Source organism: Taeniopygia guttata, chromosome 4A (genome assembly GCF_048771995.1).
Source record: "Taeniopygia guttata chromosome 4A, bTaeGut7.mat, whole genome shotgun sequence".
Classification (NCBI taxonomy): domain Eukaryota; kingdom Metazoa; phylum Chordata; class Aves; order Passeriformes; family Estrildidae; genus Taeniopygia; species Taeniopygia guttata.
In genome coordinates, this window is record NC_133029.1 from 18275112 (window position 1) to 18297272 (window position 22161).

General features: G+C 52.8%; 1 protein-coding gene across 5 annotated transcripts in view; it reads left to right on the forward strand.

Annotated features, from left to right (window-relative positions):
* The window catches only part of FRMPD3 (FERM and PDZ domain containing 3), a 62908-nt gene extending 43623 nt beyond the window's left edge, over nucleotides 1-19285 (forward strand). For 3 of the 5 annotated variants that reach the window (XM_030272307.4, XM_030272308.4, XM_072929272.1), the window contains 3 exons: nucleotides 6920-7064; nucleotides 11292-12116; nucleotides 12912-19285. In XM_030272307.4, coding sequence (XP_030128167.4) covers nucleotides 6920-7064; nucleotides 11292-12116; nucleotides 12912-15781 — 3840 coding nt within the window. In that variant the 3' untranslated portion in view covers nucleotides 15782-19285. The remainder of the gene's footprint in view (nucleotides 1-6919; nucleotides 7065-11291; nucleotides 12117-12911) is intronic. The other 2 variants (XR_012056067.1, XR_012056068.1) reach the window with 2 other exon arrangements.
* Nucleotides 19286-22161: the final 2876 nt, after the last annotated feature.

Sequence of the window (22161 nt, forward strand, 5' to 3'; positions counted from 1 at the left end):
GGTTCAGGGGTTCCATGTGGTGGAAAAGTCTCTCCTCCCACCCGAGCTTCCAAAGAAAGGCTCAGCAGTCTCTGTTGTTCGGTCTCAAGGCAGTTTATTGCAAGTTATCTAAAAGATTTCCTTCTGGGGCTGCTGTGGTTTGCTCAGAGCTCAGGCAGAGGCACACACACACCCTGACATCCTCTCTGACTCCCGACTGCTTCTTCTCTCCCCCTCTGCCCAGGGCTGCTGCTGTCTTTTATATGGTACATTACGTGTTACATGGGTACAGTTTTTCCCCAATGCCCATTACCTATATTAAATGGTGCTTTTCTATCTTTTATATGGTACATTACGTGTTACATGGGTACAGTTTTTCCCCAGTGCCCATTACCTATATTAAATGGTGCTTTTCTATTCTAAACCAATCTGTGAGTGCCAACATCACCAAGAACATGGAGGTAAGGAAGAAGAAAGAGGAGGAACAGGACCGGCCTACATTCCTCCATCTTAGAACCTCTGACCTCCATGTACAAAGTAAAAACCCACCTGTACAGATGTTAAAACCCCCTTGTACAATACTAAAAAATTCTTCCTTCTACTTTGTAGCTACTTCTAGTATAATATCTAAACTTTTGTGACTTCTTGTTCTTCCTGCAAGGTTGGTAAATCATTCCATGGCTCAAACCCAAAATCACAGCTGTTTCAAGCTGCCTGCCAGGGTCTCAAATGCTTCTGACCTGGACCCAGAACCTCCAGAAATGTCTGAGGGACATTTTGAGTTCCCACACCTGGCACCTGGACAAGCCTGGTGGCCTGGATGGGGCACAGGAGGTGACTGCTCCCCCAGGCTGCCCAGGGCAGGAGGTGTGGGGGCAGCTGCTCAGCTCCAGGCTCCCGGGTCTGTGCAGCTCCACAGCTCCCACAAGAGCTGAGGGTTTGTTCCATCTGAAATGGCTTTTCCAACGGAGCATTTCTCCTTTCTGATTTACACAGCTGCACAGCGCTGGGCTTTTCGTTATTAACAGTCTCAAGGTTGGGAAAAAGGCTGCTGAAGCACTCTGAATGCGAATGAAAGAAGGTGCTTGGGGGACAGCCGGATCAGCTGAGCCTGGCCAAGCCCTGCAGCTTAGCAGAGGTGCAGAGGAGCTGTCCCAGGCTGTGCCCTGTCCCTGTGCAGGGCTCTGGGGCAGCAGCCCGCAGCACTGGCCGCTGGCCAGGCACAATTCAATCACAGGCATCGGGGTAATTGACTTTGGTCTCCCAGCAGGACCCGCAGCCAGCCGGCGCTTAAGCCGAGATCAAGACTTGAGAGAGGAAACCAAAGGGAAAATTAATTCAGAAACATCCCTGGCTGCTGCTGCTGTGCCTGGAATGTGGGTACTGGTGTTGTCCCAGGGCGTGCTTCCAGCCTGCCACGGGGAAAAAGAGCTCTGTGCACTGCTGGGGCTCAGCCCTTCCTCTCACAGGGGATGGATGATGGATGATTGATGGATGATGACCCCTCTGAGCCTTCCCCCTGGAGCCAGCCCCCAGCCTGGCTGTGCTCCCTCAGCTGATCATGGCAGGACTGTGCTGAGGCCAGTGCTGGGTGTGTATTTGCCAAACTCCAGCCTGAAAACAGTGGGGAGCCCCAGCAAAGTCACCAGGGCAGGCCAGGCTGACTGGAGCCCCTGGGATTTCTTCTACAGCAAGAGCAAGGCTTTGGAGTGATGACAGGCCCACAGCTCTGATTCCCTACACCAAATTAAACTTTATTTGCATTAAACCATTCTGAAATGCCATCATCTCCTGGGAGAGAGGGAGGGATTGAGGTTTCCTTTGGCTCGGTACCTGGGTGGGAGGGGCAGATGCAGATCCCTGCTTGCAGTGGGGTGTAAGGCAAGGGAGTGGGGTGTAAGGCAAGGGAATGAGCTGTAAGGCAAGGGAATGGGATGTAAAGCAAGGGAATGGGATGTAAAGCAAGGGAATGGGATGTAAAGCAAAGCACTAGGATGCAACACGAAGCACTGCCCAGCTCCAGCACCACCCAGATTGCTGCCTGCAGGCACACAGGAGACAGTGAAAGAAACACAAGAGGCAGAAAACATGTGGAGAGGATGAGTTTCCAAGCCTGCAAAGCCAAATTTGATTTGTTCATTAAAAAAAGAAAAAGGAAAAAAAAAAGGAAAAGGAGAAAAAGAAGCCCCAAAGCCAACCAAAAAATGCAGCCCTCTAAGAAAGGAGAGACCTGCAGGTCTAACCAGGGCAGCGCCCTTACTGATCAACAAGTGGGAAGTAGTGGTCCTCATCACAAGCAGCCTGGTATTGATAGAACTGAGTTATTAATGCTTCAGAGGACAGAAGGAAAGGTCAGAAAGGAGTGAAAAATCGACTGCTGCCTCGTTAGGCCCAGGTGCCTGTATTATTACATAAAAACTTGGCAGTGCACCTCAAGTAAACCAAGGAACATAAATTATGTAAATTCATCTCCTATCTTTCTGCTGCACTGCATTAAAGGAAGCAGGGTAGGACCCAAAGTACGTGATAAAGGGGCGAGATTAAAAGGAAATGCATATAATCTTAGAGGTTATAGTATTAATAGATCAAGCCATAAATTAATTTCAGTATGAGGACTGTTAAAATCATCTAACATAACCCTGGCCAGAAAATTTCCTATAGACCTTTGTTTTAGCAAGAAAATACCCTCCAGAAGAACACTGAGATCTTGTTTAAAAGCAGGGCATTATAGAAAAATCACTGTATCATTAATTAAGCTAATGCAAAAGTAATTTCTTCTATCTGGTATAAACATTTTGTTTTACTTCACAGAGAGACTGGTTGTCAAGCAGGAAACTTTGAATGAAAAGCTGTCCTTTCCTCATGAGGCCTAGAAAATCTAGGAAGCCATTATGCATGACAGATCAAACCATCAATAATTTCAGGCTGGTATTACACATTTAGATGTAGGAAGAGCATCCTTGTGAAAATTTGCTTCTTTACATGTTGGCACATTATAGGTCAGAGATGGCACATCACCTGGCATCCCACTGGGAATCTGATGTTTGTCCAATTTTTAGAGCAGTACGATTATCCCAGTAAGTTTGCTTCTGTATAAAACTTAGATTTTTCATCCTAACAGTGCAGCTGTCCTGACAAAACACAGACAGGCATTTCTGCTTTGCTCTCCCAAGGAAACAGAGCCCTGGGGCCACTGAGGAGCTGTAGCAGCAAGAATGTGCCTGTGAGAATGAGGAAGAGGATGGGCTAGTGGGCATGAGACAGGCCAGAGGTGCCTGGGAGGGCAGCCAGGGGTTATCCAGGTTGATAACTTGTTCCCCATCAGTGATCAACATCATCTGCTGATCAGCAGCTGAGAAAGAGGGTTCTGCACCTTGTGGCCACAGTGCTGCCAGGGCAGGGAGCAGGGCTCAGAGGAGCAGCACTGCTTTTGTCCCTGCTGCATCCTTCCCTGCCTCCCAGCTGCTCACACCAGTCTCTGCCCTGCGGCACCCCGGGTTTAGAAAACAGATTCATGCTCTTCTAGGCTCCTACATCTTGGCTGGGGTTGGTTGAGATTGAGCAGTGAGTACTGCAGGGAGATAAGCAGGGATGCCACGATGAACCCCAGCCCCGTGGGCACCAGGCCAGTCCTGACCTCAGGCACGAGCCCTCACTGCCTCTAGCAGGATGTTTCTAAGGGAAAGGAGGTGAATCCCGTTTGCCAGAAGCCAAGGAAACCCAAAGCACAGACTGCAGTTCAGAGCTGTTCTCATTCAGAGCAGCTCCCCGCAAAGCTGCCCTGAATTTGCCATCTAAAACCCTCAGCACCACGAGCTGGAAATGCTTGGTGCACCTGTTCACAAAGTCAATATTTGCTCAGCTCACCCGTGCCTGGCTGTCCCCACACGATCTCGTTTGCCTTGCCCACATGGAACAGGGTGGCCAAGGTCGCCAGTGCCCAAAACTAACACCTCCCTTAGCTGCCACCCCTGATACCTCCTCTTTGTGGAATCACTTCCCAACAGAACAGGGCTGCTGCAATCTTGTTTTCTCTTTGCTTCTTGACCCCATAAATCACTTTCAGATCTGCTGCCCCTTTCAGGGGGATGTGGCAGCAGGGTGGACATCTCAAAGGCAGCTGAGCTGTTGCAACCTCAGCAAAACTGCCTAGTGGAGTGGAAGAGAGAGAGCCAGTCTTGTAACCCCATGTGGGAAAGGCTCAGATGCTGTGCCAGAACTCTGATAGTGAGCAGCAGAGGAGCCAGCAAGGCCAGGGGGATGCACAGCCTGACTGCAGCAGCTTTGCTCACTATCCCAGGCTTCGTAAACAGCTCAGAACCATGAGCAGGACACAGACCCGTGTCCCAGGCCATGGGGAGATGACACATCCACAGCAGGAGTGGATGGCTCCAAGCTGCACCTGAAGTGATTTAATCCCTAATAACAATATTTAAATGCTTGCCAATTGAAGAACTCTCACACAGCTTCCCTGTCAGTATACCAGAGTAATCTTTTCTCAGCTGTAATGTTAACAGGTTTAAGATTCCTCCTTTTCAGAGCCGAGTGCCACAGTTAACTCCTGCATGCCATGCATTTATTGCTGGAAGCCATTCTGGAGGCTGGACTTGCTTGGAGACCTGGTAGGGAGCTCCAGCACCCTGGTGTATCATTTGTAGTTGAGAAACATCAGGGTTGTTGTCAGGGTTGTTGTATCTCAGTCCTGTCACCCTTCAGTACTGATCCAGGGGCTGTGTCCTGCCAGCAAGAAGCTACAGTCCCATCTCTGGATGGGTGGGAGCATCCTGAGGCAGAGGTAGCTGAGCAAAGATGGAAAGATGGAAATGGGTCTTGGAGGTGCTGGTCGCCAGCTGGGGCACTGGGGCTGCCCTGGGGGCTGCATGGTGAGCACTGACAGGGAGGCAGTGAAGGTTCTCAGCCCTGTGCCACTCTGCCTCAGTGGGATTCACACATGGTGAAACTATGCCCTGGTTTTCCTTTGGAAGGGGATTCTCAGCCCACCTTGGCCTCTCGGTTTAATCTCCCAGCAGTGGGTGTTTATCAGCCACTGCCTCCCTCCCACTGGGATTTGCTCCCTCCCTTGCTGCTGACACTCCAAACCTTGCAGAACGGAGCAGGGAAAATGCACAAATATGTCCTCATTCAACAGATGGCTGGAAAAATCCAGGAGGGCTCAGCCCTGTGTAGAAGCCACTTGTTTTAAGGATGCTTCATACACAGAACACATGGTTTCCTTTCATCACTTATGCCAAGACTGGAGCTGGGCTAAGAGGTGTCACCTCCCCACCACTGCATGCCTGCCTCCTTTGAGCTATGTTGAGAACCTCTTCACTCCTCTCCCCCTGGTTTGATACTTCCCCTTTGATCTGTGTCATCTCAGGTTTATTTTCCAAGATTCAGAAAGAGCCTTGTCAAGCAGGCAGGGGCAGAGCCTCTCAGCAGAGCATGTTCACTTATCAGGCTACTTCTCTTCCACATCAAGTTATTTCTTTTCCTTTATCTTCCTGCACATCAGCCAAAGAGGGAACTTCTTTACCCTGGCCCTGGGAGAAATCTGCCAGGGGCTGGCGTGGCTTGGGGATCTCATGCAGCTCTGCCCAGGGCTGATGGCTTCACACCCAAATTTGTTGCACTTTATGGTCCAGAGCATGACACTCTGGCCTAAGGTGAGCCTTCCTTTGCCAGATTCACCATGGTGGCTCACAGCAGCAAATATTAAGCAGAGCACAAAAATGGCCAGTGGGTACCAGGAACCTCTTGTGGTTTTAAAGAAAACCAAAATAGCTTTAATGCTTTTCACACTGTGTAGGCTTAAGTGTTTTTTAAAACAGCCTTGGTGTTCCCTGAATGTGGTACATGAGTTCTTCTGAGTCCTGGAGGGCTCTCAGTGTGCAAGAGGCCGAGCATGGCAGGACAGGCAGCCTGAGACAGCAGCAGTTCAGCATCCCCAGGCGGCTCAGAAATCCCCTGTACCTGGGTACAAAGGCCCTTTAGGTGGAGGTGCGTTGTGCAAGGGGTGGCTGAGGGCAGGAGCTGCCTTTGCCACAACTGTTGTCAATTTTCTCCATCTCACAGGTCTGTCCTGAGCAGTGCTGGGGGCTCAGATGGAGCATGGACCTCTCAGGGGAGCTGTGCTGACACAGACTGCTCTGCCCAGCCTGCTCCCAGCAGTGCACAGGGCCTCACTGCTGGCTGAGAGTGAATCCCACCCCAGCAGCTTCCCTGGGCTGGCTGATCTCCTTAGGACAGTCGGGGAACTGGGACTCACACTGTCTGCTGCTGGATTGTGCTGTGAGGTTATATGTGTCACACAGATCATGTCTGAGTTTTATTTCTCTTTAAAGCAAAGATCTTTTTTAGCATGCAAATAAATGCTCTCCTAAAAGGGAAGGCACCATCTGCTCCTAAGCACAAATTTAATTTTCCAGCGGGTTAGGTTTAAATAAGATCCACAGTCTCAGAGCAGTAGCTGGGGGAACCTGTAATGGGGTTTGGCCCCTTTGGCATCTTGCTGGAAGCAGATGTTTTAACTTATGGGAGGGAGACACGGTGCCTGCAATGCAGGAGGGGTTCTGGCAGCTGGAGACTCCCAAAGTCCCTGTGCTCCTCCCGAAGCCCTGATGGTTGAACAGGTGTTGCAGGTGGGCTCAGGGCACTGACATGCACACGAAGGATCAGAAGGACATTGTTGTGGGTCCCTCATCCTTAGGGGAGTCAGCCAGCAGCAATCACAGCTGCAGCCAGACGCTCTCCTGTGCACAGCCATTTGTGGGGTGAGCTGGAGCCAGGCTGTGCTGGTTGGTTTTTCACATGGGAGTGCTGGGAGCACCAGCAGCTCACCAGTTCCACCAGTGCAGGGCCCAGCACAGCCCCTGTGGAGCTCTGGTCCCCACCAGCTGAGCCAGTGGCCTTCATGTTCTTCACCTCTCTTGCCTTCCAGCCGCTGGTGTTGCTGATGGAGTGGCCTGAAGCCACCAACTTTGCCTGCCTGATCGCAGGCTACTGCCGGCTCCTGGTGGACTCCAAGAAGATGATCCTGTCCAGGGCCCCCAGCCAGCCACCCCCACCTCAGATTATCAAGGCAGGTACGTTTCAGCCTCTGCTTTCTGTGCCAGCCCCTTCCCCAGCCTCCTCCCTCCCTGTGCTCAGCACTCTGCAGCATTAGGAAGGGGAAGGCTTTCTCTGACATCTCCCCTCTGCTCCCATTCACCTTGAGAGCCAGCAGACTCCCTCTTTAGCCAGAAAGCAAGGAGCAGGGAGACAGGTCCTCATTTTGGATCAGCCAAAATGACTTGTGCTATCAGCTCAGGCCCTAAGCACTCCCCGTGAGCTGTGGTGGCAGCTCCTGGAGCAGCTCCAGGAGGTGCTGTTTGAGAAGCCCTGTAAAGCTGCCAGCCACATGCTGGGTCCTCCCAGAGCAGCCTGTGCACTGCTGCAGGGATGCAGCACACGTTCCCTGGCTGGCATCCTGCTCCAGAGACCCAGCTGAGTGTGTGAGCTCAGGGGCTGCATTCCTGCTGCCCCAGCCTGGGGGCTGAGCCTCACAGACAGCCCTGCCATGGCTGCTCTGCTGGTTTCCTCAATCAGGAAGGAAATTTGGCTGTCCCAGCTTTTCTGGAGCAGAAGGCTGGTCTGGACACAGCAGGAGCTTCCATCCCAACAGGCACCAATGCTGTCCTTTAAGGATGGATTGCAGGTGTGAGGCACCCTCCAAAAAGAGCAATGATTCTCAAGAGTGATTTCAAACAAGAGCCAACCATGAACTACACGCTGCTGTTCCATGCAGGGGTTCACATCCAATATATTTTGCATAGGAAATGTAAAATATGGGTTCAGTGACTGGAGATGGGCAAAATACCAACCCAGCTGCCTGTGGAAGGTCCCTCCCAGACCTCTCAAGTGACATTGCAGCTCCAGAGAGCTGTGACAAGACCTCAGTTTAGCTGCCAGTGTCAAAACTCCCTTCTCAGGATGGGCCTGGCTTGGGGAATGGGGGAGTGCAGAGAGCTCATGGGGTCCCTGGGAAAGCACTTGGTGCCTTTGAGGAAGGCACCCAAACATGGATTTGGCGCCTGTGGGAAGACACACTCACAAGAGGGATCAGGAAAGCATCTGCAGCAACCTCAGTGAATCCAGAAAAGGCCTGGCAGGTGATTTTGGTGTAAGTATAAGCAGTTTTCTCTCCTTTCTTCCTCTGTGCCTCTGACTGACAGCTGTCACTGTGCTCTGCCCTGCTTGCCCTTATGGAAATGTCTTTAATCACATTTTGCTGTGAGCAGAGGGTGTTTGCAGCTAAACTGGTTTAACTGTCATCAGAGCGGTCCTTCCCTGGCTAGTGCCACCCTGATGTGGGCTGCAGGGACACATGGGGCACATGGCTGTGGGAACCCAGAGAAGTGGAGGGCACCCCACAGCTGAGGGCTTGGAAGGAGGCTGGCAGCACCCACAGTTCCTGGCCTCTCAGGGGATGTTTCAGCACGTGCAAGTGGTGTTTTTCCACATTCTAGCTACTGTGACAGTAGCCAGATTTTTTTCATGAGATTTTGCTTCAGGGCCATGGTCCAAACCTCTACCAAAAAGAGTTGTAGATCTTGCCCTGTTGTTGACAGTCCCAAGTAACCCATGGAACTCCGCAGGGGCAGGAGTGAGACTGAGAGGGAGTCACAGTGAGGGTAGGACAGCGATGGGTCTGTCCAGCCCCTCTCTGGATGGCTGTGGATCCTCCTGGGTGCACTGAAAACCTCTGTGAGCAGGGCAGTGGAGCAGTTCCCGTGCACACCCAGTGCACTCAGCCCAGTCGCTCAGGCACCCTGCAGAAGGAGTGGGTTTAGGGTGTGCTGGGGCAGCAGGCTGCTCTCTGCAGGGCTCAGGCTGAGCTGTCAGAGCTGGGCGGATCACAGGGAGCAGGACTGCTGATCATTAGCACATCCTTGCAGGAGAGAGCCCCACTGGGATGAATTAAGTTAGCCCAGACTTCCCAGGCTGCAGGCAGACTGTGCCAGAATCTTAAATGTAAAATCAAGCCTTGGCCCATGCTTTTACCTAGAAGAGGAGCACATCCATCTTCCCTGAGGCCCATTAGAGCCTCCTGCTGAACAGCAGACATTTTTAGAAATGCACACGCTGTCTGAATGTTGTCAGTGAGATCCATCTCTCTGCATTTCCCTGCAGAGCCGTGTGCCAGAGCCTTGCCCTCCATTGTGCCATGCTGGAGCTACACAGGTGATTCACCTCCCTGGCCCTCTTCTCCCCACTCTCACCATCAGCCACCAGCAGCCAAGCAGCTCTGTGCCCTTAGTTGCTCTCTCAGCTCCTTCTCAGGACATTTTCTCCTTCCTGAGCAGCCAGCAGCTGGATTTTGGATTTTTGGAGTTTGGCCCTGTTCAGCAGCAGGCCTTGGCTCGGCATGGGCAGCCTGCAAGCCTCTGCCTCAGCCTTTGCCACCCTTCTAAAGCCCACACGTCCCCAGCTGCAGCAGCCTTGTGCTCCCTCACACAGCCGTCATTTCTGGGCGCTGCCATGGCCAGGCATCAAAGAGATTTGGTTTTTATTGGGATTTTAGCATTGCAGGTGATGAACAGTATAATACAAACATGTGTTTGGGGAGACAAATTGTCCAATTTGTTGAGCTAATGAATTTAATTAGGAGTTATTTGATTTAATTTATCCTTGGTCAGACAGAACCTGCATCCCCCGGCAGCCACTCTCAGCACAGCAATGCAGACAGTGCCCCTCTGAGGGATGCACCTCTGGCCAGAAATTCAAGTTGTATTTCAGCCGCTTTACCTGCACAAGGGAGCAAGGGGAGGCTGTCACTGGGAGATACTTAACAGCAAGAGCAATGGGCTCTGTTATAGCCAGCCAGATAGAAATAACACACAGGCAGTGAGGGACAAGGGGCTGGGACACTCTCACTGGAACACAGCCAAACTACAGTGGATGTCTCCCCAAAAGGCAATATTACTCCACTTTTAGTAGTCTCCTGACGAACACTGCTTGGTGTGGCCAACATTACCCAAAAATGGCAACAATACCTTCTTGCCATATAGCATGTGAGCTGGCAGGCTGAGGCTGGAGGTCCTTGTCGGAGCAGCTGGGCTGTTCCTGCTGCCCTCGGGACACAGCTGGGGGGTCAGTGATGCAGCACCCACATCCCTGTGCCCCAGTGTCAGCTGTGCTGGCCAGCCCTCCTCTGGCTCTGCCAGCCCTGGCCCCAGCAGAGAGATCCCGCTCAGGGGCCTGTCCTGGGACCAGCACTGTTTCATGCCTTTATCAAGGACACAGTGGATTGAGAGCACCCTCAGCAAGTTTGCAGATGACACCAAGCTGAGTCGTTCAGCTGAAATGCCTGAGGGACAGAGTGACAGCCAGAGGGACCTGGACAGGCTCCAGCAGTGGCCCATGGGAATCCCATGAGGTTTGACAAGGCCAATGCAAGGTGCTGCAGCTGGGTCGGGGCAACCCCAGCACTGATCCAGGATGGGGGATGAAGGATGGAGAGCAACCCTGCTGAGGACCTGCTGGTGCGTGAGAGGCTGGGAATGAGCTGGCAGCATGAGCTCACAGCCCAGCAAGCCAAGTGTGTCCTGGGCTGCCCAAAGAGCAGCATGACCAGCAGATCAAGGGAGGGGATTCTGCCCCTCTGCTCACTCTGGTCAGACCCCACCTGCAGTGCTGCCTCCAGCTCTGGGGTCCCCAGCACAGGAAGGACATGGACCTGTTGGAGCGAGCCCAGAGGAGGCCATGAAGATGATCAGAGTGCTGGAGCACCTCTCCTAGGTGAGAGAGTTGGAGGGTTTAGTCTTGAGAAGAGAAGGCTCCAGGCAAGCTGTTTAACAGGGCTTGTAGTTGTAGGACAAGGGGCGGTGGCTTTAAATTGAAAGAGAGTAGATTCAGATTAGCTACAAGGAGGAGGGGTTTTATGATGAGAGTGGTGAGGTGTAGGCCCAGGTTCCCATCCCTGGAAACATTCAAGATTTCCTTGAATGTTGGACATGGCTCTGAGCAACCTGATCTAGTTGGTGTCCCTGCTCACTGCAGGGGGATTGCACCAGATGGCCTTGAAATGTCCCTTCCAGCTCCTTCTGTGGTGCAGGACATTTCTCCTACCCTCATTCCTGGCAGACAGGCCCAGCAGGTTTTCCAAAGGACCAGCCAGGTGGCCTGACTGTGCTGTCCCACTGCAGTGCTGCGTGCTGTGGGCTGGAGGGCAGAGAGCACACGGGTGCTTCTCCAGGGTGAGCAGGAGCTTCCCACTGTTCTCCCTTCATCCCGGTGCTGCTGCTAACGTGCCTCTTGTGGTTTTGGTTTAGATTACATCAACGCACACAACTTCCAGCGGCCTGCCACGGCAGGGCACGTGGGAAAGAAGGAGAATGGGCTGGTGGGTGGCTCTGCCACTGTCACCGGAGCAGCCGGGGCTTCTGCCACCAGGGCTTCGGACTCGGAGCTCATCCGCTTCTGCTACCTGCACATGCGAGAGCAGAGGAAGGAGAGAGAGAGCGGGACGGATATCAATGAAAACCTGATTTTTTTTGAGGAAACTCGTCCCAGGACCAAATCTGACCCCACTTCCAAAAGCTCTGGCCAAGGCTACAACGGGGTAGCTAAGGAGTGTGACCCAGATGGCCTTGAGCAAGACAGGCACGCCAGCAGGGCCCGGGCACACACCATAGACACCCACCTGCGCAGCGACAGCTCCCACTTCTACTGCGAGTCCTGCCAAGCCAAGATCAGGAGCCGGCTGGCCTCGGGCACGGGGGGCAAGCCTGGCAGCACCCGCGACAACATGGTGGACTTGACATCGCTCCCCCCTCCCGGGAATAATGACGAGGAAGAAGACGAGACAACGTCCCTGCTCCCCGCCATCGCCGCCCCCCCTCCTGGCTTCCGAGACAACAGCTCCGACGAGGACGACCCCAAGCGCCGGGCGGCTGCCCAGGGCCAGGAGCAGGGCCGGCACCTCTGTGGCATCCTGTACGACGAGATCCCGGTCACTCTGATCGACAGCGTGCAGCCACGCACCGTCCGGGACCATGCCCAAGAGCTGGATGATGCCCTGGTGTCCACCCTGCAGGCACTGGAAGCCCTGGCTGCTTCAGAGGATTGTCCACATCCCCCTCCACAGCAGACAGCAGGTATTTTAGTGGCTGTGACTCCCTTTGTTCCCTGTAGCCTTTCTTTCCTATTGTACATCCTTCCCTTTAGGCTCCTCCCATCCTATAAGTGACTGTGAAGCAGCTTCTCCTAAAAACTAAGTTGTGGCAGCAGGCTGTAGCAGGAGCAGCCAATTTGCTGCTCAGAAGATTTCTAAGAAGCTGAGGTGGGACTCCTCTCCCTGACAGAGGCTGAAGGAGTCTCTTGGTTTATCCCATATCTGCTATATGCCACGATGCTGGGGCGAGTCTCTAACCAGTACTATGAGCATGAGTTCCTCCCCACTGTGACCCCACTCAGCTGGGACCTTGGGCCTTGGGTCTTTGCAGGTTCCCACCCAGTTTTGCAGTGTGTGAGCCCTTCACAAGGCAAACCTGCTGCCAGATGGGTGACTCTGGGACCAGCCTGCTGGCAGCACAGTCCTTTGTCCCTCTGCCCACCTTGGTTGCCCTACTCACTATGGCAGAGTACCTGCTGCCCAGTTTTCTTTCATGTGCCAGAGACATCCCTATAGCTCTGCTACCACCAACAATGGAAAGCTTCACAGGATCTTTTCCTGGGCCAGAAGCTCTTGCTGAATTGAGCTATCAAGCCAGCTCAGTGCTGACAAAGTGATTTCCCTTGCAAGCCTTTATTCTTAGTTGTGAGAAGTGACAGAAGTTTCTCCAATGTGCCCTGCATTCCTGGGACCCTCCTGCCACAAGGAGTTCCCCTCTCCTCCACACAGCGCTGTGGTGTGAGGATTGTTGTGGGGTTTTCTTTGTGTCCCTCCTCAGGTCTTATTGTCCTGGCTGCCATCACTCCTGAGTCATCCTTGGACTCTGGCCACGAAACGAACTCCTCAGAGCTGACCGATGTCTCAGAGATGGTCTCTGCTATGAAGCAGCATCAGAACGCAGCCTACTTCCTCACCCAACACATCAACAAAGAAAACCTCCTGGCCAGGAAGGACTTGCCTTTCCGAATCCAGAGCTGTGCTGCCCAGGCAGTTCTCACCTCACCCTACCCCCTGAGCCGCCAGGACCCGAGCCCTTCACTGAAGCCAGCCTTCTCTACCCAAAATCCCAGCCTTCCCAACTGCAAGAGCAAGCAGGAGCAGCAGCACGGGGAGCAGAGCTGCACCTCGGCTGCCCAGCCGGGGCAGACCCCGCAGCTCAGTGAGCAGAGCAAGGGGGCTTCAGTGCCAAGCTCTGAGTGCAAAGGTGCAGGTCACACAAAAGCTGCCTTTGAGGTATCTCTGCATGCCACAGCAGCCCCAAGCAGGGAGCGGGCACAGGATCTACAAGAGAAGATGCCCAAAGAGGTGCAGCCGAGCTCCAAGCTCCTTCTGGATCAGAAAAGCAGTGTCACTTCAGCCATCGTTTCAGCTGCTCTGCAGCAGGTGGCAAATGCAAAAGCCTCAGCTCCCCAAGTGGTATCAGCCTTAAAAGAACAGAACATGAATGGTACCAGCAGCTGTGCATCAGCCAGCAGCAAGCCTTTGACACTTAAAGGAGGTCCACAAACTGCAGAAACATTATGCAACTGTCAGCAGCAGCAGCAGCAGCAGCAAGTCTCTCTGCAGCAGCACTGTGAAGTTTCTCCAAGTCCTAAGGAAGCTCCTGGCAGCCAGGCTGAAGCTTTCCACCTCGCCTCAGCAGGCGAGGAAATGATGTCCAGTAAGACTTTTGCCTCTAAAAGCTACCAGCAAAAAGTGAGTAGAGATGCTGCAGGAAAAGCTGCAAGTGGAGAGACAGGTCAGAAGGCAGGTGGGGAAGCCATAAGCCTCGTCTTGCAGAAACACACAGCTCCTTCAAACCAAGGACAGAAAATACAACAGGAAAGCTCAGCCAAAATCTTAAAAGCTGAGAGCAGCAATGTGCACTCTCCATCACCTGGTAGCACTTTCCGAAGCACCAGTGAGGAAGCCAAAGGGCCAATCCAGCTGATGCCCAGATCTGAGAGCCTGCAGGTTAGCACTGTGCCTTCCAAAAAAGTAGAAAAAGTCCTGGAGGTAACCCAACAAGACGCTGATGTCCCAGCTAAACCCAAAGCCCCAAAAGCTCCCTTCAGGCTTAGGAACCTGTTCTCTGCAACATTTCCCACCCGGCTGAAGAAGGAGACGGACGAGCGGCAGGCCCAGCTGCAGAAGGTGAAGCAGTATGAGCTGGAATTCCTTGAAGAGCTGCTCAAGCCAAAGAGCAAAGGTGACCTCCCGCCACAGGAGTATCTGCACCCGCCTGCCCCTGGGCGCTGCAGCTGCCAGCTGAGGAGCAGTCCTGTGCAAAAAGTCCCAGGGATGTCCAGGGAGCAAAGGCGGAGCTGTGACTGCAAGCGGATTTGCAGGGGAATGAGGCCACCCCCCAACCAGCTGATGATACCAGAAGTGGAGAGGCGAGGCAGGGATAAAGATGCAGATGACCAGAAGCAGGTAGAAGCCATTAGGCTGACCAGCTTGAGCAGCCCTTCCAAGGGCAAACGGATTCGATCCACAAGTTTAGAGTCCAGAGACAACCGGTCGGATGCAGAGAAAGACATGTCCTGTTTGACAACGTGCACCTCCCGAGGGGAGTGCATGAGTGCACCCCACTACAGGAAGCTCTTGCGTCGCTACAGTGTTAGTGAAATAGACAAGACTGATAGGACATCCTTGTCCTCTGATGTCTACCAGAACATCTACACAACCAAGCAGAAAGGCCCCCAGAAAGAGCCTGAGCCCAGCATCCTCTGTCCTGTTCCGAAGAGCAAAATCCAGGAAGCCTCTGGAGTGGCTGACCCCTCCTATGTCCAGATAGCACAGGACAAAAAGAACCAGAAGGGTTCAGCAGTGTTCTCTGTCCAGGAGGAGATGTACCCAAGTCCTGCTGAGCTGCAGGATGAAGACATGGAGGATGAGAAGTGCTGCTCCATCCGGTACTGCTTCTACTACAGAAAATGCGATGTAGCAGATGATGGGAGCGAGAAGGATGAGCTGTCCTATTCTATCCCCATGCAGATACTCCCGGGAATGAAGCTGGACAATCAGATGGTCCCAGTCATGAGCAGGACTCTTCAGGTCCTAGATGCAACAGCCTGCAGCAGTCCCAATGAGAGCCAGACCCAGGAAATAGATTTAAGGACCTCCAGTTTTGAGGGGAGCCTGGCAAAGATCAACACCCTTCGAGGCCATGCCTACAGCTTTCCCAATGGGTTTCTGCAGGTGCAGCTGGACACCAATGAGCTCCTGACCATCCTGAGGCAGTGTGTGCTGAGTCCTGAGGTCCGGGACTGCAAACCCTACATCTCCCAGCTGGCTGAGTACAAGCAGGAGCTGGCCCTCAAGTTCAAGGAGTTCCGGGCGTCCTGCCGCCGCGTGGCCGCCGTCGACAAGAGTCCCACCCACATGCTCTCCGCCATCACGAGCAGCTTCCAGGTGCTAAGCAGCCTCATCGAGACCTTTGTGAGGCTGGTGTACGTCGTGCGCTCGGAGTCCCAGCGCCAAGAGCTGCTGACGAAGGTGGAGGAGGTGGTGAGAAACTACACCTTCCTCCTGAAGGCTGCCGAGGAGTCCACGGCCAGAACGCTGAGCCACCAGCAGACTGTGGAGCAGCTCACCCGCCAGTCAGCCACGGTCGCCACGGTCGTGAGCACTCTCACACGTTCCCTAAAGACATTGATCAATAAGTAAAGCCAGCTGTGAAGACCAACAAGGCAGTGTGTGCCAGGCCATGCTCTCAAATGTCACGGGTCTGGTGAGGATGCTATGTCTGCAGGCCCACGTTTACCAGGGTTTGCCATAGCCAAGACACTCTTTGATCTCTGCAGATTGGATGGTTGTGTTGGTGATGGGTTTGAAGGGTGAATTCATGCCTGGTCACAAGCTGTGCAATCAGCTGGCCCAGGGACTCAAGCAGCTTCTCTGCTTGTTCTCCCACACTGGCTTGTTGGTGACAGTACCTAGGAGGTACAGGCACCCCATCTCCACACCAGTTTGGTTCCATGGGGTTCTGGGCCTCGCTCGTGCAGGCCTTTGTCACAGTTTGTGGTGGGCCAGTGAGCTATCTCCTGGCTTCACTTGGGCAGTCTGGAGCCAAACCAGTGTCTTGCCACGTAAACAACTCTTCTGCCTCCAGGATCTTCCTGGCCCACAAACACAGCGTAATTAGCAGCAGAAGGGATCTCTGGGTGCAAGCCCCTGCTGCTGTGCTAGGGCTTGGGAAGTAGTCCCAGCAGGGGCTGGTTGCCATAATGCTGGGACAGAGCTAGGGCACCCTGCTGGGCTCTGCTGTCACAGCTTAGGCCCCAGTGCTCTAGTCCCGAGCACAGGCACAGCCTGTGCCAAAGGCAAGGGCTTAATGCCTGCGAGTGGGGACAATCCAGAGACCTACAGGACTGCCAGTCCGACCTCGGTGCCAAGAAGGTCACGGAGCAGATGGTCTTGGGTGCCATCACATGGCACATACAGGGGATCAGGGCCAGCCAGCACAGGGGAAAGGCAGGGCTGCTTGAGCAGCCAGGCCTCCTGCTATGACTGGGTGACTCTGTGGGTGAAGGAAAGGCTGTGGATGTTGTCTGCCTAGATTTTAGTAAAAAATCTAACACTGTGTTCTTCACTGTGTTCTTCAGCATTCTCCTGGAGAAACTGGATGGATGGATGGGTGATGGATGGATGGATGGATGGATGGATGGATGGATGGATGGATGGATGATGGATGGATGGATGGATGGATGGATGGATGGATGATGGATGGATGGATGGATGGATGGATGGATGGATGGATGGATGATGGATGGATGGATGGATGGATGGATGGATGGATGGATGGATGGATGGATGGATGGGTGGGTGGATGGATGGATGGATGGATGGAAGGATGGGTGGGCCCCAGAGAGTGGTGGGGAATGGAGCTAAATCCATCTGGGGCCATCACCAGTGGTGTTCCCCAGGGCTCAGTGCTGTGGCCTGTCCTGCTTTGTAACTTTTGAGGACACCCTCAGTCAGTCTAGAGATGACACCAGTTTGGGTGGGAATGTTGTGCAGAGGGCAGGAAGGCTCTGCAGAGGGATCTGCACAGGCTGGGTCCTTGGGCTGAGGCCAACTGTGTGAAGGTCAGCCAGGTCCTGCCCTGGGTCACAACAACCCCCTGCAGCTCCAGCCTGGGGCAGAGGGGCTGGAAAGTGCCTGGTAGGAAAGGCCCTGGGGGTGCTGGCCAACACCAGCTCAACAGGAGCCAGGTGTGCCAGGTGGGCAAGAGGCCAGTGGCACCTGGGCTGTCCCAGCCATGGTGTGGCCAGCAGGACCAGGACAGTGACTGTCCCCTGCCTGGGCACTGGTGAGGCCACTCCTCAAATCCTGTGTCCAGCTCTGGGCCCCTCATGACAAGAAAGACACTGAGGGGCTGGAGCACGTCCAGAGAAGGGAACGGAGCTGGGGAAGGGTCTGAACACAAGTCTGATGAGAAGAAGTTGAGGGATCTGGAAAGGGGCTCAGCCTGGAGAAAAGAAGGCTCAGGGGGGACCTTGTGGCTCCGCACAACTCCTGACAGGAGGGAGCAGCCAGGTGGGGCTCGGTCTGTTCCCCCAGGTAGCGAGTGACAGGATGAGGGAAAAGGCTTCATGTTGTGCCAGGGGAAGTTTAGATTGGATGTAAGAAAAATGTCTTCACTGATGGTGGTCAGGTTTTGGAACAGGCTGCCTAGGGAAGTGGTGGAGTCACCATCCCTGGAGGTGTTTAAAAGACCTGTAGTTGTGGCGTTTGGAGACATGGTTTAGTGATGTGCTTGGCAGTGCTTGGGGAATGGTTGGACTCAATAATATTAGAAGTCTTTTCCAACCAAAACAATTCTGTGTTCCTCTTCTGGATGGCTGAATCCATGCTAGAGACCCTGCAAGGAACCCAGATTGACTGATCTTTGATCACTGCAAGCCAGAAGGTGGGCTAAGAGCTGAGGGGAGACCACTCTCACACCATTCTCCAAAGGTTAGGCTCATGCCCCCAAGGCTCAGCCCAGACCCTCTCCTATTTCTTTTCACTGTGACCATCAGAGAGGAGCCCTGGATCAGCTTTGACCATGGGCCAGGCAAGGGCTGTCCTCTTTGCCAGGGTGTTGGGGTTCTTTTTCTGTCTTCAACAGGCTGACTGCCATAAGAAGCATTATTTAGTTCTCTGAGGTGGTTATTTACTTGGAGTTGGGGTTTTTTGATTGTTTTGGGGGTTTTGTTTTCACTCCTAGGTGAATGGTAAAATGATTGCTAGTTGTGTTCCTTCCCACCCCAAAGTTCCCCTCCTCCTCCCAGTCTAGTAATAGACATAATCAATGAGACAGCCTTAACTGGTGTGTCCCTGCAGCCACCTACCCTCCAAACCAGAGCAAGGAGAGAAATGCAAGGTCACACATTGCATTGCCCTCACCCTGCCACCCACTGCAGCTCATTTCCCATCGGGATCCTGGTGCCCATCCCTGTCACAGCCCCTCCGGCTGGGCAGGGTCACAGCCCTGGGCAGGAGGTCACAGGCCTGGGCAGGGTCACAGCCCTGGGCAGGGTCACAGCCCTGGGCAGGAGGTCACAGCCCTGGTCTCTCGGGGGTGAGGGCAGCTGTCCAACCCAGCCAGCTCGCCCCAGCCCTTGGGGATGATCAGGGATCTCCGTGCCAGCAGTCGCTTCCCATCTCTATTGTTTTTGATAAATATGCACATTCAAATGTCTCGTTCTTCCATAGGAGCTATGGAAATGCACAAATGTGCTTTTAACATGTGCATCCTTGGAGTGCAATAACCTCCCCTGGCCCATGGCTGTCCCGGACTGGGGCCGTGCTGTCAGCAAGGCACAGAGGATCCTGCTGTGGGGACAGCCTCCTGATTTCAAGAACCATGTAGCAAATATCCAGTGGAAGAGCCAGGTGGGACTTCAGTCCGTGGTGGGCAAGGCCTGTTACAGTGCTGAAGGCTGACAGGGAGACGTGTTTTCCTTTTCCCTGGGAATGACCTAGTATGAAACTCTGAGTTTCTTCAAAGCTCCCCGTTATGCCTATATCATTCCTCCATAAATCTCTCAGTCTAATACAGAGGAAAAATTTTTTTATTGTCTGTATATAGTATATATAAATACAAAAATATGTTATATCTATACACAAATTTATGTCTTGTTTTACAAACAAGAAAGATTAAATATATTAATCTTAATATCCAAACTAGCATTTGTGTGGTTTTTTTAATAATTCTGTGGAAATGTGGCTATTCTTAGATGTACAAGACACTATTAGTAAGCAAAACCTCCTATTTTTGTTGCTATAGAAATGCAGGTATCACAGGTTTGAAATGAACTGTTTGACTTGCCAAGGTCGCTTTTGTTTTGCTGATGGCTGTTCTGGTTTAATTCTCATCAAGAAGGGCAAGGCAGCAGCAGTCACCCTGCCTGATCCCTTTCAGGTGAGCCAAGGGGAGCACCCACTGACCAGCTCCAGTCTGTGTTTTCACCCAAGCCTTTCCTGGCTCTTCTGCCTGGGAAGAGGTGACAGTGTGGACCTGCCATCAGTGCCTGATGGCTTTGCTGCCCTCTGGGACTGCTCTGGTGTGTCTGCAGGGGAAAACCCAGCAAAACAGAATGCCAGACCTGGGGACAATTCTGAGCCAAGCAAACAATTTCCTACCTACAGATGATAACCAATGTACACGTTTTTTGCCTGGCACCATGAACTGCTCTCCCTTTCTCAGGGAGGAAGGCATTGATGTGTGTTCCCTCTATACACCCCAAAGCCTCTAGGAATTATAAAAGCCAAATCTAATAAGGATCCAACACAAAAACAACCCTTATAGGAACTGGGTCATTCTCTATATGGGGGTTGAACATGTTGTCTAAAGCAAAGGCGGCAGCACTTGAGACTCACACACGTTCTCTGTGCCTCCAGGCTCGTTATTTTAATCTGCATCACACCATTTCCCATGCTGAACTAACGATGGCACTGAATGGGACAGAACCCACCTATTTATAAAGCTGGATGTGGATCAAAACCACGGAAAAGCCAAGAGGTTTCCTAACAACCCCAGAGCCTGAAAATGTTTTTGACAGCAGGCAGTTTAATCAGCAATTTCAGACTCAGTGCTTAGTACCATCTAGAGGGCAAGAAGCACACCATCAGAGAGGTGTTATTTGTACAGGGATATTATCCAGCAGCAGCCAGATGTCCCTCTGTCAGCAGAGGAGCTGGACTGGTACATGCCCAGGAGGATGACATTGCTGTACTCTGGTCCCTGCACTTGTTGGGGATTTGTAAATACTCTCTCCAGGTAAAACGTTCTTGTTAATGGTTCTGAATCACAGCTATTGCCAAAAAATGAATCTCAGTAACAGCACAGAGAATTAAAAGTGGGTTTTTTTCCTCCAAATCTAGTTCCCATTTCACTGCCCGTCTAGTTTATCTCCCTGCAGAGTGGCTAGTTCTCATTTAGCACCAATAGTTCTTCACCTCAAGGCCACTGTGCCCCAGGAAGTCAAATCAAGTTAAGATAATGTGTGATAAACCAATTTTTCTACATTCCCTCCGACCACAGCAATCTGCCTGAGAGTGGCAGATTGTGTTTGCTGCCCTCCTGCACCTTCTCAGAGCAAAGCCAGCAGTACCTGCCCCTCTCACATTGCCTTCCCCCTGAGTGTTCTGCTGTAGCCTCATGGTGCAGATTGCCTCCAGGACCTTCCCAGCTCCCGGGCTCAGCCACAGCATACCCCCCTGGCCATCTGATGTCCCTGTAGCCCCACAGTCTGCTCCCTCCCTTATCTCCCCTAATCTGTGTCTGCTCTCAAGGAGTTCTCACCAAGGCTCTATCGGTGACCATGGACAGAAAAGGAACAAAATTTGGGCCACTGCTGGTCCCTCTAATGCTCAGGAGACTAACAGCACACCTGGTGTGCTGGTTTTGTTGGGGTAGAGTTAATTTTCCTCCCAGCAGCTGGGTTTGGCTCTGTGCTGGAAACAGGGCTGATACCCCAGGGATGTCTGAGTTATCCCTGAGCAGGGATTGCACACAGCCAGGGCCTGTCCTGCTCCTCCCCCTCACCAGGGAGGAGCTGGGGGGACACAGCCAGGACAGCTGATCCCAGCTGACCCCAGGGGTACCCCAGACCTTGTGGCATCACCCTCAGCACACACAGCTGGGGGAGAAGGAGGAAGGGGACACATTCTGAGTTTGTCCTCCCAAGTCCCTGTTACAGAGATGGAGCCCTGCCTTCCTGGAACTCCTCCTGCCAAGGGAGGCAGTGGATGAATTCCCTGTTTAGCTTTGCTTGCTTGTGCAGCTTTTGCTTTATTTGTTCAGCCGTGTGGTGCTGCTTTGCCAGCTGAGGTTAAACCTCACTACCTGGCTGTCAGGGGTGAAAGGGTCAAAGACAGAGGCTGGAAAACCAGCAGGCCTCAAGCAGCAGTCCCACGATAGGTTTTGTGTCTCTGTGAACTTTGCTGGTCATTGTCAGCTGGAGACTACAACTGGACACCATGACTGAGAGCACTTTGAACTCTAATCCCCATGGTGGAGCAGTCACATTCTCCTGTCAGGATTTCCATCCCCTCCAAGGTCTTGGCAGCACTACACAGGACTTGCAGGAGCCCCAGATACAACAGCAGAGCGAGCTCAATAGCTGGGACCCACTGCTGCTTTCATCGTGCCCAGGAGAGCTGACAGTCAAATGGAAGTGAGCAACGTCCACATTTTATCCTCATTTAAAGCACAGTGTCTGGATTCCTGTGTGAAATATCCTAACAAATTCCTCACGTGGGCAGTCACAGTGGGGCTGGGCAGACTATGGCTTTCTGTGCACCTGGGAGAAGTCTGCCAGGGAGCACAGTCATCTCAGCCTATTTACAGCACCCAAACACGCCTAATACACACAAAAACAGTCTGCACACTTGATAGGAATTTTTTCCAGAGGTTTTTCTGTCATGTTATGTAATTTCACGTCAGGGCATGAGCAGACACCTCATCCCACTGCAGCTGCTGCACAACCTCCCAGGCCAGCTGAGACAGTGCCCCTGGCTGTCACCTGTCCCCACATACAGAACAGATGGAGCAGGGT